Below are 16209 nucleotides of genomic sequence, written 5' to 3'. Positions count from 1 at the left end.
CTACTGGGGTAGTCCCACTGCTCTGCCTTTATACCAGAGGCCGTCACACTATTATATTTTCTAATTCCCCTTTGAACCTCTCGGGCAGTATGGCCTGCTTATTTTGCTGCTTATTTCACAGATTAGTCCAATACCTAAATGAAGTAAATCATTGCCGAAACCAGGAGCTACTGTTTGCTCAACAGGCACGTACGCCAATTAAAGCTACAGAATCCAGGCAAAGTCAACGAAGAGGGTTGCTGTAGGCAATGGCCTTTATTTGGATCGTGCTTTCGTTTTCAAATTTCCACCTCCTTTTCTTTTTAGAACAAACTGCAGGATTGCCAAAAGATGATCGGAGAATTGAAGTTGGAGCTACAGAAGGCCAATAACAAAGCATGTAACACAGCATATCTGCTTAACCAGATGACTGAGAAGGTGAGGAATTTTGTTAGGGTTCCGGACCAGACCGCAACGTTTTTTTAGGATACGAGGCAAGGACCCCAAACAGTTTTTTTTTTAAATATGTAAAACGTGCTGTCTTTAAATAATTCAATAATCCCAAACCAAACTAGGAATAAGACTTTTTAATCCCAGAGGAGTCCCTCTGTTAGGATACTGGACTCCGATATTTGATACATTACCGGACAAAAACCCTAAACAATTGTTTTCAAATTGAGAAACTGAGGAAAGGGTACTCAGACCTATAGGTATCTCTTGTGTGAAAACAAACTTTAATTTGGGTGGCGCAGTGGTTAGCACTGCTGCCTCACTGCGCTGAGGACCCGGGTTCAATCCCAGCCCCGGGTCACTGTCCGTGTGGAGTTTCACATTCTCCTTGTGTCTGTGTGGGTTTCGCCCCCACAACCTAAAGATGTGCAAGGTAGGTGGATTGGCCACGCTAAATTGCCTCTTAATTGGAAAAAAATGAATTGGGTACTCTAAATTTTTTTTCAAAAAGAATCCTTGCAGTGTAGAAGGAAACCATGAAGTCTGCACCGACCCTCTGAAAAATCAGCCTACCGAGGCCCAATCCCCGTAACCACACCTCGCAGAAATTTAGCGCGGCCAATCCACCTGACCTGCATATCTTTGGTCTGTGGGAGAAAACCAGAGCACCCGGAGGAAACCCATGCAGACACGGGAAGAACATGCCATATCCACACAGTCACCTAGGTCCCTGGCGCTGTTGAGACACCACTGTGCCACCGTGCCGCGAGGGTAAAGCTCCCTCTACACTGTCCCCATCAAACACTCCCAGGACAGGTACAGCACGGGTTTAGATACAGAGTAAAGCTCCCTCTACACTGTCCCCATCAAACACTCCCAGGACAGGTACAGCACGGGGTTAGATACAGAGTAAAGCTCCCTCTACACTGTCTCCATCAAACACTCCCAGGACAGGTAAAGCACGGGGTTAGATACAGAGTAAAGCTCCCTCTACACTGTCCCCATCAAACACTCCCAGGACAGGTACAGCACGGGGTTAGATACAGAGTAAAGCTCCCTCTACACTGTCCCCATCAAACACTCCCAGGGCAGGTACAGCACAGTGTTAGATGCAGAGTAAAGCCCCCTCTACACTGTTGGCTCAGCGCTATCAGTGTGATGCATGTTGCTTAGTTCTGTGGCTGCAGGAAGCCCAGAGGAAACTGAAAGATTACTCTCCTATCTCTCTTGTCATCCTTCCCCTCGGTGTACCAGTGGAAGGCTGATCCTCTTGTTGAATTATTCCTAGTTTACCAGCACGCAGTCTGTCCAGAAGCAAATGGAATGGCTGAACAAGCAGCTACTGCTCCTGAGTGAAGTGAATGAGCTACATATGGAGAAGCTGCTACACTCTCAGCTGGGCTCCGCTAAGGTAAGATTATTGGCAGTGTGAGCCTTGCGAACTCAGAAGTTCAGGTGTTTTGTTCGAAGCTGGGAAATTGGTCAAATCTGTATTTGGGAATATTTACTTCCTCAATCTCAAGCTCACGATAAGTAAGTGGCAGTCGGTGGCGTAATAGTAATGTCACAGGACCAGTAATCCAGATGCCCAAACTAATGCTCAGGGGGTAAGTGTTCAAATCCCGGCACAGCAATTTAAAATTCAATTCCGAATCTGTGATTGGAAAGCTATTCTCAGTAAAGGTGACCATGAAACCATTGACAATTGTCATTAAAAACCCACCTGGTTCCCTAATATCAATGTGGCTTCAGACCCACAGCAATTTAATTGACTTTTAACTGTCCTGTGTAATGGCGTTACAAGCCACTCGGCTCAAGGGCAGATAGGGATGGGAAACAATGCTGACCTTTCCCTTGAAAGAATTAATTAAAAAATACTTTAGGCTCTGACAATTCAATCCTATGTGACATTAAAAATGGGGAATCCAGACCAAGGGAAGCATGGGCAAGAGGTTATTGCTCGTTTTGGTGAGTGTGCTTTACACTCAATTGGCTCTGTTTTATATATAACCTTGCTCTAGAGTCACCAGGTATCTTTATGATACCACCACGAGGTTCAAGTTCAAGTGCTGATCAATAACTCAATACACCAGTTAGTAAGGTTCAAATCAAAACACATTTATTATATACACAGTCAATCGCTACTGATGCATAAATACTACAAAACTAGACTACTTCTACCACTAAAGGCCAATACTTAGCTTTTGGAAAAGGAACCCACTGGGTCAGGGAACAATGGCTTCGAGTTCGATCCTGAGACTGCAGGCTTCCAGCTGGTATGGACTAAGGGTCAGGAGCGCCTATCTCGTAGTGTGCGTTGACTGGACACTTACTTGTTGGTGCAGCTGCTAGGCAGGTCTCTGTCAAGGGTTGTTTCGAGCTGCTGGAAGACCCTGCCAAGAAGGACGAGTTGAACTTGAGGACTCTACTTCATAGTCCCCAGGGGCTTCGCGCCCTTTTGAGCGGACCCCGTACCTGGCTCCAATTGATTGGATCACGTTCCCAATCAATGGATTTGATTTCCCCAATACTGGGGCTGTTCCCTGATCGCTGGGCGGTCCTTAAGTGTTCGTTGGCTTCTTTTGTTTTGGACTCCTGCTGGCGCCGAGGAGTCTGGTTTTACCTCGGTCATCTCTAACTGTTTCTATTGTGCCTGGGAATCGCTCATTAATATGTAGATTACTGCCGGTTTCAGTGCTGTCTGCCTTCTGCAAATCGAATACTTTGCAAACTGCTTGTTTTTCTGAGACTGTCCATTTTTCCCTGCGTTCTCAGCGAATCTCCATTTTAAGTCGGGAAGTGGCCAACCCAGGTGGCTACAAGGTGAAAATGCCTAATTTTAAAAGATTGTCATCCTGGTGTTCAAATTCCTCGGTATTCTGTTCCTTCTTAATTCTCTTACAGCCTTACAACCCTTCGAAAAACCTCTACTCCTCTAGTTCTGGCTTCTTGCGCATCGCTGATTTCCCTTGCCCCCCCCCACACACACACACACACACACAATGGTGGCTGTTCCTTCAGCTACCATAGAATCCATAGCATCCTGACAGTGCAGAAGTAGGCCATTCGGTCCATAGAGGTCAGCACCGACCCTCCAAAAGAGCACCACTACCTAGGCCCACTCCCCTGCCCTATCCCCATAACCCCATGCATCACGGCCAATCCACCCAACCTGCACATCTTTGGACTGTGGGAGGAAACTGAAGCACCTGGAGGAAACCCACGCAGGCATGGGGGGGAGAAAGTGCAAACTCCACGCGGTCACCCAAGGCAGGGAATTGAACCCTGATCCCTGGCATTGTGAGGCACCAGTGCTAACCACTGTGCCACCATGCCACCCGAGCTCTACCTGGGTCCTTAGCTCTGGAATTCCTCTTTAAACCTCTCCATTTCGGTCTCCTTCTTTAAGACACTCTAGCACTGCTCACGGCGCCGAGGACCTGGGTTCGATCCCGGCCCTGGGTCACTGTCCGTGTGGAGTTTGCACATTCCCCCCGTGTTTGCGTGGGTTTCGCCCCCACAACCCAAAGATGTGCAGGGTAGGTGGATTGGACTCACTAAATTGCCCCTTAATTGGAAAAAAAAATTAATTGGGTACTCTAAATTTATAAAATAAACAAATAAATAAAAATCTCGTCACGCTGTGACTGGACTTTCTCACCAGTGCTGGTACTGCATCGCCTCCAATGGTAGAACGGTGTAACTACAACGGGACTGGTTTACCTGGGCTGATTCCATTCTAAAGGCACAGAGTGGGGCCTTCCGACAGATGGGATGTTAAACTTTTCCGATTGATGGAAAAAAAAATCAGGCACTAATTTGTGTATTGTTCTGCCTAATTTTTCAGTGGACATAAACATCCTCATTCACCTAGAAAGTTTTGTAAATGTGTATAAAAGGTCCTTTCATTTCTAAACCCAACTTATGTTTTGTTCAGGCAGCGGAGACCGAGATGTTGCAGATGTCCTTAGTCCGAGAGAGAGAGAAAATGAAACACCGCATCCAGCAGCAAGTGCAGAGGACAGAGGCATCGCAGCGACGCATAACCGAGCTGGAAAGCCAGCTGACTAAGAAAGAGCACCTTTTTCGCGAGCAAAAGAAATATCTGGAGAACGTCAAGAACATGGCGAGGTATTGCGTGGGCGAGGGGCTCTCCCCTGGGCTGAGCGAGGGGCTCGACACTGGGCTGGGCGAGGGGCTGGGCCCTGGGCTGGGCGAGGGGCTTGGCCCTGGGCTGGGCCCTGGGCTGAGCCCTGGGCCCTGGGCTGGGCGAGGGGCTGGGTGTAGTGATAGTACTATTATCCTTTTGAGCCATCAGGTAGGCGCGACTGTTTTCTCACTGTTACCAGAGTCTCCGCAATTTATCCGCAGGTGGTTGGGCTATAGTTTGAGGAGATGGGTGGTGCTCAGCTGCACCTGAACATTACGGAATCTATTTTTTTCCAGTGGGGAGCTGCAGGCAGCAGAAAGCCGCTATGAAACCCAGAAAGGGATAACGCAAACTCTACAGTGTGAAATCCTGGAACTCTACAGCAAGTTGGAGCAGGCACGACCTCCAGAGAAACTAGCAGCAGCAGAAGGAACACCTCGGCCTATGGAGGATAAGTAAGGAGAGATGCTTTTGTTCTTTTAAGTTGGCTTGGTGTAAATCTTGGGTGATGCAATGAGTTGACATGCTGCACTAACAACCCCACAACCTGCATTCCGCATGCGGCTCAGACTGGCTGGGTGTCTCCTCTCTGCCAGCTGTAAGGATTCTAACTGAAATGCTACAGAAATATTGGCCAAAACATTGTTGCAATTATAGAACTTGCTATTTGAAACCTGAATGATTATGAAGCTCAGAGGTGGTGACGCCTGTTTGCTGATCAACCACTGGGAACACATCTGTAAGGAAGTCAAGAGACACTTCTACATTTAAAAAAAATTTAGTGTACCCTATTCTTTTTTTCCAATTGAGGGGCAATTTAGCGTGGCCAATCCACCTACCCTGCACATCTTTGGGTTGTGGGGGTGAAACCCATCACGGGGAGAATGTGCAAACTCCACACGGACAGTGACCCAGGGCCGGGATCGAACCTGGAACCTCAGCGCCGTGAGGCAGCGGGGCTAACCCACTGCGCCACCGTGCTGCCCTGATTACATTGTAACCATTCTCACTGAGTAAAGAGCTCGCTATCACATAGGGTACTAACATCGATATTTCTTTTTTTCCCACCATTGCCCCGACACATGTTCCCGTGTGTGCGTGGGTTTCCTCCGGGTGCTCCAGTTTCTTCCCACAGTCCAAAGATGTGCAGGTTAGGTGAATTGGCCGTGATAAATTGCCGTTAGTGTTCAAAAAGGTTGGGTGGGGTTACGGGGATAGGGTGGAGGATTGGGTTTAAGTGGGGTGTTCTTTCCAAGAACTGGTGCAGACTCGATCGGTCGAATGGCCTCCTTTTGTAAATTCTATGACTCATCTGCTGAAACCTTTGTTACCTCTGACTTGACTATACTAGCAGCCCACTAATCTTCCACCCTCAACAAAATTGCACAGGTACAAAGTGCCGCTGTTGGTATCCTACCTCAAGCTAAGTCCCATTCACTCATTTCTCCCCTACGCTTGCTGCGCTGCACTGGCTCCAGAATACATCTTCGGTTTAATTTGAGGATTTTCATCCTCGCTTTCAAATCCTCCATGGCCTTGCCCTTCTGTGTCCCCAAAAACTCCTCCAGCCCTTTAAGATCCCAATCTCTCCTTGCCCCCAATCTCTGCTTGCCCCCCCCCCATATCTCTGCTTGCCCCCAATCTCTGCTTGCCCCCCCCCAATCTCTGCTTGCCCCCCCCCAATCTCTGCTTGCCCCCCCAATCTCTGCTTGCCCCCCCCCCCAATCTCTGCTTGCCCCCCCCCAATCTCTGCTTGCCCCCCCAATCTCTGCTTGCCCCCCCAATCTCTGCTTGCCCCCCCATTCTCTGCTTGCCCCCCCCAATCTCTGCTTGCCCCCCCCAATCTCTGCTTGCCCCCCCCAGTCTCTGCTTGCCCCCCCCCAGTCTCTGCTTGCCCCCCCCAGTCTCTGCTTGCCCCCCCCCAGTCTCTGCTTGCCCCCCCAGTCTCTGCTTGCCCCCCCCAATCTCTGCTTGCCCCCCCCAATCTCTGCTTGCCCCCCCCAGTCTCTGCTTGCCCCCCCAATCTCTGCTTGTCCCCCCCAGTCTCTGCTTGCCCCCCCAGTCTCTGCTTGCCCCCCCAGTCTCTGCTTGCCCCCCCAGTCTCTGCTTGCCCCCCCCAGTCTCTGCTTGCCCCCCCCAGTCTCTGCTTGCCCCCCCCAGTCTCTGCTTGCCCCCCCAGTCTCTGCTTGCCCCCCCAGTCTCTGCTTGCCCCCCCCCAGTCTCTGCTTGCCCCCCCCAGTCTCTGCTTGCCCCCCCAGTCTCTGCTTGCCCCCCCCCAGTCTCTGCTTGCCCCCCCCAGTCTCTGCTTGCCCCCCCAGTCTCTGCTTGCCCCCCCCAGTCTCTGCTTGCCCCCCCCAGTCTCTGCTTGCCCCCCCCAGTCTCTGCTTGCCCCCCCCAGTCTCTGCTTGCCCCCCATATCTCTGCTCGCCCCCATCTCTGCTTGCCTCTCTTTCCCCCCCCCCCCCCCCCAGTCTATCATTCTGTGACTGGCAGTCACGCCTTCAGCTGCCTGGGGCCCTGTGCTCTGGAATTCCTTCCCTAAACCTCTCCGGCTCGCTTCTCCTTTCACTTGGTCTTGAAAACCCAATTCTTTCACCGAGGTTTTGATCGCCAGTCCTAATCTTGTGATCTAAAATCAGAGTGCTGGATAAAGTCAGCAGAGAGTTAATGTTTTGAGTCCAGTGCAACCTTCAGCATTTGGCCTGGAGTCAGAATTTGATGGCATTCCATGGGACATTTTCTAAGAACCATATAAATGCATGGTGTCGCAAATAGAATATGTTTAAATGAAAGTTGGATAGAGCCATTAAGGTAAGGGGTAGAACTTTCTGCTGATAGTACTTGATAATGTAAGGTAGAGAACACAAACTCTAGCATAGACCAGATGGGCCAAATGGCCTGTTTCCGTGCTGTCAGTTTTATGTCGCAAAATTTTAGCTGGAGCAAAATGTTTCTCCAGCCTGGGATTTTATTAGTTGAAGAATCTTGCTGCTCTAATCTCTTCTTTTTTTTTTTTGTTTCGTTTACCAACAGGTCTGAAAGCATTGGTGCCATTTCTGACTCATTCGACCAGGCCCCAGACGTGGAGAGCAAAAGCCGCCAAGCCAAGCCTCCCATGGCCCCCGGCACCTCGGCTGACCAGTCCGCCAATAGAAAGCCGCAGCCAGCACCGACGGTCACCGAGGCGGTGGGTCAAGGCCACGGCGCCTCCAGCCCGAACCTCCTGGAGCAGCCCACCGCCCCGGTCACGGTCGGCTCCTACCCCAGCTCCAAGAGCCTCCTGGGCATGCGGGCCCGCGAGCTGTTCAGGAACAAGAGCGAGAGCCAGTGTGACAACGAGCGGCCCAAGATGGACAGCCTCTTTGAATCCCTTAAAACCGAGTGCAGCGTGGAGCTGGGCAGCTCACTCGGGCCCATGAAACTACAGCTGCCCAGTCCGGAGAGCGTCAGGCAGCTCAGCATAATGGACTACGACGGGATGCATCATGACCAGAATTAATTGGGGATGGGGAGTGGGTGGGGAAGGAAGGAAACGAGTCAGTATTATCCTGAGCAGTTAATGCCTGCTTTGCTTTGTGAGCATGTCGTAAGTTTATAACAAGGTACAATCCAGTTAAGGGCCATGTCCTCCCTTCAGTGGAATGCTCGTATATTTAAGAAGAAAAAAAAAAGCAAAAAAAAAAACTTGACATCAAATCCCTGTGTAACTGTGAACAAATAGGTTGTCTTTCATGTTTTGCACTACATTATGTTGTACGTATGGTATGTCTGTAGATGATGGCCACCCAGGTATGACGGAACATCTGATTGGAATCTTTTCTACACCCTCCCCCTTCGAATGCTTGCTGCTGACCCAATCGGACTGCTCCTCTTCAGTTGGGGTAGAAGCGTGACCTTGAAGACGTTCATCGTACAAGCGGACGAACTCTCCTGTGGTGTTCAAAAGACGAAAAATGAAAATAAAAACGGCTGGACCAACGCCCCGCAGGATCTCTGTATCCAACTGTGTGCTCTAAATAATGAAACAGTGCTGTGATTTGAAACCCCCTTAACTTTTACCCCAACATTTGCAGTCGCTGTTTTCCCCCAAGCTGTGATGATTTGGACCCTTTGAACTTGCCCCTCAATTGAAATCAAGCCAGAGACTGGGGGCACAACTGCTCGTGAATTTGAGCGAGAAAGACTGTGACTCGCCATTCGAAGTGTGGTGGTGGTTCAGTGGTATCTTGCCAAATTTGTTTTGTTTTTTTTGAGGGGGGGGTGGCCACTGGTGGGGGAGGAGGGGGGGGGGGGAAGAGTTTGTCTGCCTGCTCAGACACAGTATTTTTGGGGGGGTTCGAAGTTGAGTTGGCAATGAATATTGCGCAGTAATTTAATAAAGGGCTACCCTCCACACTTGCAATTCTTTCTTTGTTTGAATTTATTGATCGTTGTAATCACATTTCCCGTATACCCAGTGTGAACCGCGTTTCTACAGTTTAGCCCATGCTCCTACGATCTGGAATATAAGCACAATGATCTGAGAATGTGGGCTGCAAGGTGAACTCATGTAACAAGTGAGACTCATGTGGAAATTGAATAGGTTATCACTTTCCATCTTGGCGTCGCCAAATAATGTACAGGTAAGTGTATATCTGGCTCAAATTATGGACCATGTTTATTAAGTAAAGATAAGATAAAACAAACTAGATTTCTTTAGATGGCAATTGTCTGTTTCAAAATGAATGAATGCAGGGCGGCAATGGTTAGCACTGCTCACGGCGCCGAGGACCTGGGTTCGATCCCGGCCCTGGGTCACTGTTCGTGTGGAGTTTGCACATTCTCCCCGTGTCTGCTTGGGTTTCACCCCACAACGCAAAGATGTGCAGGGTAGGTGGATTGGGCACGCTAAATTGCTCCTTAATTGGAAAAAAAAAAGAATTGCGTACTCGTAAATTTAAATAAATGAATGAATTTGCTGTTGGGCTGTGAACTATCCTGGACGGTTTTAATTCTCTCACAGGGTTTCGTCACCGCTGGCTATGCCAGTATTTATTGTCCAACCCTAATTGCCCTTGAGAAGATAGTGATGAGTCAGTGAACCTCTGCAGTCCAAATACTGTAAAGGCGATGGGCTCTTGACAATGGTCCAGCAATATGCTGCCAGACTGTTCCAGCACAGCAACACCACAGGCGACTACAGTACCTGGCACCATGCGTCGTGTACACGAAAAGCAGGACAAAACTAATCTGGTCAATTACTGGCCCATCAATCTCTTGATCAACAGTAAAGTGATGGAAGGGGTCATCAGTTGTGCAATCAAGCAGCACTTGCTTAGCAGTAACCTGCTCACTGACGTTGAGGTTTGGCCAGGACCCCTCCGCTCCTGACTTCCTTACAACCTTGGTTTAAACTTGGACAAAAGGAGCTGAACTCCAGAGGTGAGTGTGGCTGCCCTTGACATCAGGGCAGCATTTGACCCAGTGTGGCATCAAAGAGCCAGTGAACTCCCTCCAAAAGCGAGAGCCACAAATCTATTTTTTTTTTATAAATGTTTTTTATTGAGTTTTCATATTTTATATATGACAAATTACAAATTATTAGAGAGAAAAAAAAAGAAAACACAAAAATTTAACATGAATATTTACAGGTAAGCATCTTCATAACAACAATTGTGGCCGCCCCCTTTAGCCAGCATACATATTTTACATTCCCCAATATGGCCGAGGCACATGTTTATAGGCATTTATTTATAGTTTGGTTTTGGGCCTTGGCTTGCCAGCAAACCCCCATAACGAGCCCGTAACCCCTCCCCCCGGCTACCCTCCCCCGATTCCCGTCCATTTTCCCCTGATTCTTGGCCACCCGACTATTCTTCCTCTTGTACGTTGGCCACAAACAGGTCCCAGAACAGTTGCATGAATGGCTCCCACGTTCTGTGGAAGCCGTCGTCCGACCCTCGGATGGCGAATTCGATTTTCTCCATTTGGAGAACAAATCTATTCTTGCTGAAGTTTGATTTGGAAAGTAAGAGCCCAAAATGGAAATTTTCCCACATGAATTTGTTGAAGAAGCGAGATGATTTTCTCATGTTGGGAGGTTTAGTGGGATAGAGGTGGGAATGTTGTTGGAAGCAGATTGTTTGCGCTGTGCTGTTGTGTGATGTTCCAGAATACAGTCCGATTAGGTGGATATAGCTTGGACTACCATCGTGGAATAGCGGTGGTCAGGGTCGTCAAGTACCTGATAGAATTCAGTGGTGTCAAGGACAGAAGAGACAAAGAAAGTGAAAGACATGGCACGGCACAGGGAAGGCTAGTTGGGAGGTGTGAAGGGGCCTAGTGCCCCAGGCTGCTGGAGCTTCTCTGATTTTATAAAAGCAAATTACTGCGGATGCTGGAATCTGAAACGAAAGAGAAAATGCTGGAAAATCTCAGCAGGCCTGGCAGCATCTGTAGGGAGAGAAAAGAACTAACATTTCGAGTCCAATGACTATGTCAAAGACCTCCTGAGATTTTCCAGCATTTTCTCTTACGTTCTCTGATTTTATGCATTGCCTTCACTTGGGTGTTGTGAGACAGTTGACTGATTTGTGGGTCTTTTAAAAAAAATTTCAAACTAAAAAAAAAAACCATTCAGTGTACACAATTCATTTTTTCCGATTAAGGGGCAATTTAGCGTGGCCAATCCACCTACCCTGCACATCTTTGGGTTGTGGGGGCGAAACCCATGCAAACATGGGGGAAATGTGCAAACTCCACACGGACAGTGACCCAGAGCCGGGATCGAACCTGAGACCTTGGCACTGAGGCAGCAGGGCTAACCAGCGCCACTGTGCTGCCCCTGATTTGTGAGTCTGACAGACACTAGATTTTTAAATTGGATCTCCTCCGACCGGCTGTTCCAGATAAATGTCTGAAAGCCATTGAGCTTCCAAGTTTTGTTGAATGATCTCTGCGACCATAAACCGAAGGGAAAGGTTCTGAAAGGCCTCTGATTGGTGCATGTAGCTGTTGAGCTATTGCCTGCCAGGAATTCACTGGACTCTCCTTGTGAACCTTTTGTTGCTTTTACTTCAGAAATGAATCACACCTGGTTAGGTAGACCAGTGTGATTATATTAATGTGCTCGTTTGTCAGCCAGGTAATAATACTGTATAGTTCAGGATCCATGACATTTAATGTCCCCTCCTTTTTATATCTTCCCCATAATGTTCGAATGTGGGGCCCCATGTGGACCCATTGATGCCTCCCCTTTGAAGTGCGCAATTGGCGACAAGCGGTAACTTTGAGGGGTCATCACTCAGACATTTCCCCTGACGCAGAATCTGTCACTGCTGATGGATGAATTTGAGCGCTCAGCATTAGTTGGGAGGGTTTTGCTAGAATATGTTACATACTAGGGAGGACAAAGAAAATCATTGGAGCTTTGGGGGAAACTCTCAATGAAGGCCATTTGCCAATGTTCACTGCCCAGGTGGTAGTCGCTTTGGCTCGAATATGTCATGTTAACAGTGATGATGTGCACTAGAGGATGCACTGGGATGGTTTTCTTTGCACTCGGAAAAGTACAGACCTGACACCATGCCAAGATGTAATCCTCTAGTTCTGCTTACGAATCAGCAAATCGGAGAGCTGCAAAGGATTTTGCCATATCAAGGTAATTGGGTAATGGTTCTGAAAATGTGGCTGTTCCATTCCAGGATGAAGAAACTGTCTGTGCCAGAGATTTGTACAGGCATTTCTCTGAATGTCCAAGCAGGGCAGCACACTGGCACTGTTGTTTCACAGTTCCAGCATCCCAGGTTCGATTCCCGGCTGGGGTCACTGTCTACTGAGTCTGCACATTCTCCTTGTGTCCGCGTGGGTTTCCTCTGGGTCTTCCAACAGTCCAAAGATGTGCAGGTTAGGTGGATTGGCCCTGCTAAATTGCCCCTTAGTGTCAAAAAAAAGGTTAGGTGGTGTTACTGGTTACGGGGATAGGGTGGAGGCGTGGGTTTAATAGGGTATTCTTTCCATGGGCTGGTGCAGACTCGATGGGCCAAATGGCCTCCTCTCAACTGGCTCTGTTAGTTTTAAAATACTTTTTAGATTGGGGGCAACATGGTAGCACAGTGGATAGCACTGTGGCTTCACAGCACCAGGTCCCAGGTTTGATTCCCGGCTGGGTCACTGTGCGGAGTCTGCACGGTCTCCCCATGTCTGCGTGGGTTTCCTCCGGGTGCTCCGGTTTCCTCCCTCTAATCCCGAAAGATGTGCTGTTAGGTCATTTGGACATTCTGAATTCTCTCTCTGTGTACCCGAACAGGTGCCGGAATGTGGCGACTAGGGAATTTTCACAGTAACCTCATTGCAATGTAAGCCTACTTGTGACAAAGATTATTATTAAAGACACTGCAGCAAGGGCAGCATGGTGGCCTAGTGGTTAGCACAGATGCCTCACGGCGCTGAGGTCCCAGGTTCGCTCACGGCGCTGAGGTCCCAGGTTCGATCCCGGCTCTGGGTCACTGTCCGTGTGGAGTTTGCACATTCTCCCCGTGTCTGCGTGGGTTTCACCCCCACAACCCGAAAATGTGCAGAGTAGGTGGATTGGCCACGCTAAAATTGCCCCTTAATTGGAAAAAATAATTGGGTAATCTAATTTTTTTTTAAAAAGACACTGCAGTTTATTTGCTGGGGCAACCACACAAGCTGAGGAAAGAAAGAGTTGTAAATTGGCAATTAACCAGATTGTAAAACAAGCTGGTTTGATGGTTTAACTGGAGCTGAAGCCTAAAATGACCTGGTTCCAGGCTGTGTGGGCTAATAATGCTCCCATTCCTTGTGTACAGTTCAACACGCTCTCAAGGTGATGCCACCAGTGTGATGCTGTGTTGTACAAATAAAAGAATGGGAACTGGAATGATAAACATTGAATGCTTTTACATTCTGGCCATGAATACTTTTCTAACCTGTGAAATATGGTCTTGGAATTTTGCGAATTGAACACCAATCCTAGGTGGGCTGCCTGGGACTCTGTTCGAATAAAATTCTGATGCAGTAATTACCCATTGCAGAGACTCCCTGGGTTGGTGAGTGACTCATTGCCGCTCTTGAAAGCCATTCTCTGTCCACTCCTGTAACCTCGCCTCTTCATTTGAGTCAGTTAAAACTGCCGGGAATGTGGTGTGGGAGGTAGAACACCTCAACCAGACATGTTTTTTATTCTTTTTTTTTAAATTTAGAGTACCCAAGTATCAGACAATTAAAATGGTCAGGCATCTAAGCAGGATGTTTGGGGCCCTATCTTTAATTTCTAATTGTGTAGTCACAAATTGAAATGACAATGAACATTGCTAAGACCTGTGGAGAGTTGTTGTATTGAAATCAATTCTCGATTGCTGTAAAATGACTAAGCCAATGCTGACTGTTGCCCACTGTGACATAATGCAGTTATCCCCTAGCTTGCATGGCCTTGGCAACAAACGCAGCCACACAGTCATTTATTTTTAATTTAAATTATTTTTTTTCCCAATTAAGAGGCAATTTAGTGTGGCCAATCCATCTACGCTGCACATCTTTGGGTTGTGGGGCTGAGACCCACGCAGACACGGGGAGAATGCGCAAACTCCACATGGACAGTGACCCCGGAGGCCGGATCGAACCCAGGTCCTTGGCACAATGAGGCAGCAGAGCTAATCGCTGCGCCACCGTGCTGCCCACACGGTGACAATCTGACCTGGGACACAAGAAGAGGCATTGTCGACTTCAGCCAGCCCCCCAATTCGAGTTAACTGCTCCCATTAAATGACACCCGTTCACAGCTGAAGCCAGATAACAAAATTGGGAACCAAATGAGTCCTGGTTGGATTTCCCAGTCCTTCCGGTCCGCCAAAACATTCCAGTTATAAATGCAGTTACAGTTTTGAACTGGTTTCAATTTATTGGTTGTTTTTGCTGCCAACACAGTGCATGTGCAGTTGTACTAATGTGATGTAATTACAGGTGACCGGTTCCATTTGCAGGTGATGCCTGTGTACGCCACACTCCAGATTTCTCTGTTTCAGTGAAGGGACTCTTTGTAATTGCAGCTATTCAAATTTAAATTGTCTGATCCTGGTTCAAAAATTAATACAATTCCCTTATGAAAACCTAATTTCCATCCAATTCGTGATAGCAACAGAGTAACAAGCTGCCCTCTAGTGTATCAAAAGAGACTGATAAATAAAAAACAGACAATGAAAGAAGGTTGGGTTATTTTTGCCTTGCAAACTCCAAAATGCCTCAGTTGCTTTAGAACATAGAACATAGAACAGTACAGCACAGAACAGGCCCTTCGGCCCTCGATGTTGTGCCGAGCAATGATCACCCTACTTAAACCCACGTAACCCGTATACCCGTAACCCAACAATCCCCCCATTAACCTTACACTACGGGCAATTTTAGCATGGCCAATCCACCTAACCCGCACATCTTTGGACTGTGGGAGGAAACCGGAGCACCCGGAGGAAACCCACGCACACACGGGGAGGACGTGCAGACTCCACACAGACAGTGACCCAGCCGGGAATCGAACCTGGGACCCTGGAGCTGTGAAGCATTGATGCTAACCACCATGCTACCGTGAGGCCCAAAACTTTCTTGTTCAATGTGATAAGGTTGGTAATATAAGTCTATACAGTTTTCTGAAGCTAGTGACAATGGGAAAGGTGCATGGTGACAATGGGAAAGGTGGAAGGTGACTGGGAAAAATTGATTATTCCAGAAACTAATGAAGCTCCGGCACAATTAGATTGTGAAGCAGGGTTTGGATGTTCTTGCGGCACCGCACTGCTCTGGTTGTGCTGCAAATTCAGTTGCATTGAAAGTTTCTTTTCCTTTGGCATTTGAATGAAAAATAAGGCATAATACATTTTTAAAAAATAAATTTAGAGTACCCAATTATTTTTACCAATTAAGGGGCAATTTACCATGGCCAATCCACCTACCCTGCACATCTTTGGGTTGTGGGGGCGAAACCCACGCAGACACAGGGAGAACGTGCAAACTCCACACAGATAGTGACCCAGGGCTGGGATTCGAACCCGGGTCCTCAGTGCCATAGGTAGCAATGCTAACCACTGTGCCACCGTGATGCCCCTTTAAGGCATAATACATGAGGTGATTTGAGAGATGGACTGGTTTGTATGCAGTACAACTTTTATCACTCTGGTGCAGAATATGCAATAAATTGACCGGTGGATAGGCCAGACATTTGTCTGTTTCTAATTGTTCCTGGAACAGGGAACAGGCTGCTAGTCTGTGCCAGGGGCACAGAGCTTATGGGGCATTGCACCACATCAAATATAGCTGCACTCACACTCAAGCAAACTAAGGGGCAATAAAGCAGAGCCAATCCACCTAACCTGCACATGTTTAGACCGTGGGAAACCCCATGCAGGCGTGGGAAGAACGTGCAAACTCCATGTTCACAGACCCAAGCTGGAATCGAACATGCGTCCCTGGCACTCTGAGGCAGCAGTGCTAACCACTGTGCTGCTAGTTAATAGATTTGTGAAGTTAAAAAAAAGCACAAAGTGGAAAAATACCGTGCTGTTACCGAACAACAGGGGTACAGAGAGACAGAAAAAAAGAGGAGTAGTAATGTCAGTCAATGTGTACGTAAAGCACAT

At 48.0% G+C, this 16209-nt stretch overlaps 1 protein-coding gene across 2 annotated transcripts in view; it reads left to right on the top strand.

The window, feature by feature from the left end:
- The window catches only part of tsc1b (TSC complex subunit 1b), a 60063-nt gene extending 51530 nt beyond the window's left edge, over window positions 1–8533 (top strand). For both annotated transcript variants that reach the window (XM_038781874.1, XM_038781873.1), the window contains 5 exons: window positions 307–417; window positions 1718–1840; window positions 4367–4560; window positions 4876–5034; window positions 7613–8533. In XM_038781874.1, coding sequence (XP_038637802.1) covers window positions 307–417; window positions 1718–1840; window positions 4367–4560; window positions 4876–5034; window positions 7613–8078 — 1053 coding nt within the window. In that variant the 3' untranslated portion in view covers window positions 8079–8533. The remainder of the gene's footprint in view (window positions 1–306; window positions 418–1717; window positions 1841–4366; window positions 4561–4875; window positions 5035–7612) is intronic.
- Window positions 8534–16209: the final 7676 nt, after the last annotated feature.

Source organism: Scyliorhinus canicula, chromosome 21 (genome assembly GCF_902713615.1).
Source record: "Scyliorhinus canicula chromosome 21, sScyCan1.1, whole genome shotgun sequence".
NCBI classification, from domain to species: domain Eukaryota; kingdom Metazoa; phylum Chordata; class Chondrichthyes; order Carcharhiniformes; family Scyliorhinidae; genus Scyliorhinus; species Scyliorhinus canicula.
Note: the sequence above shows the minus strand (reverse complement) of the source record. Positions and strands in the feature narration are given on the sequence as shown.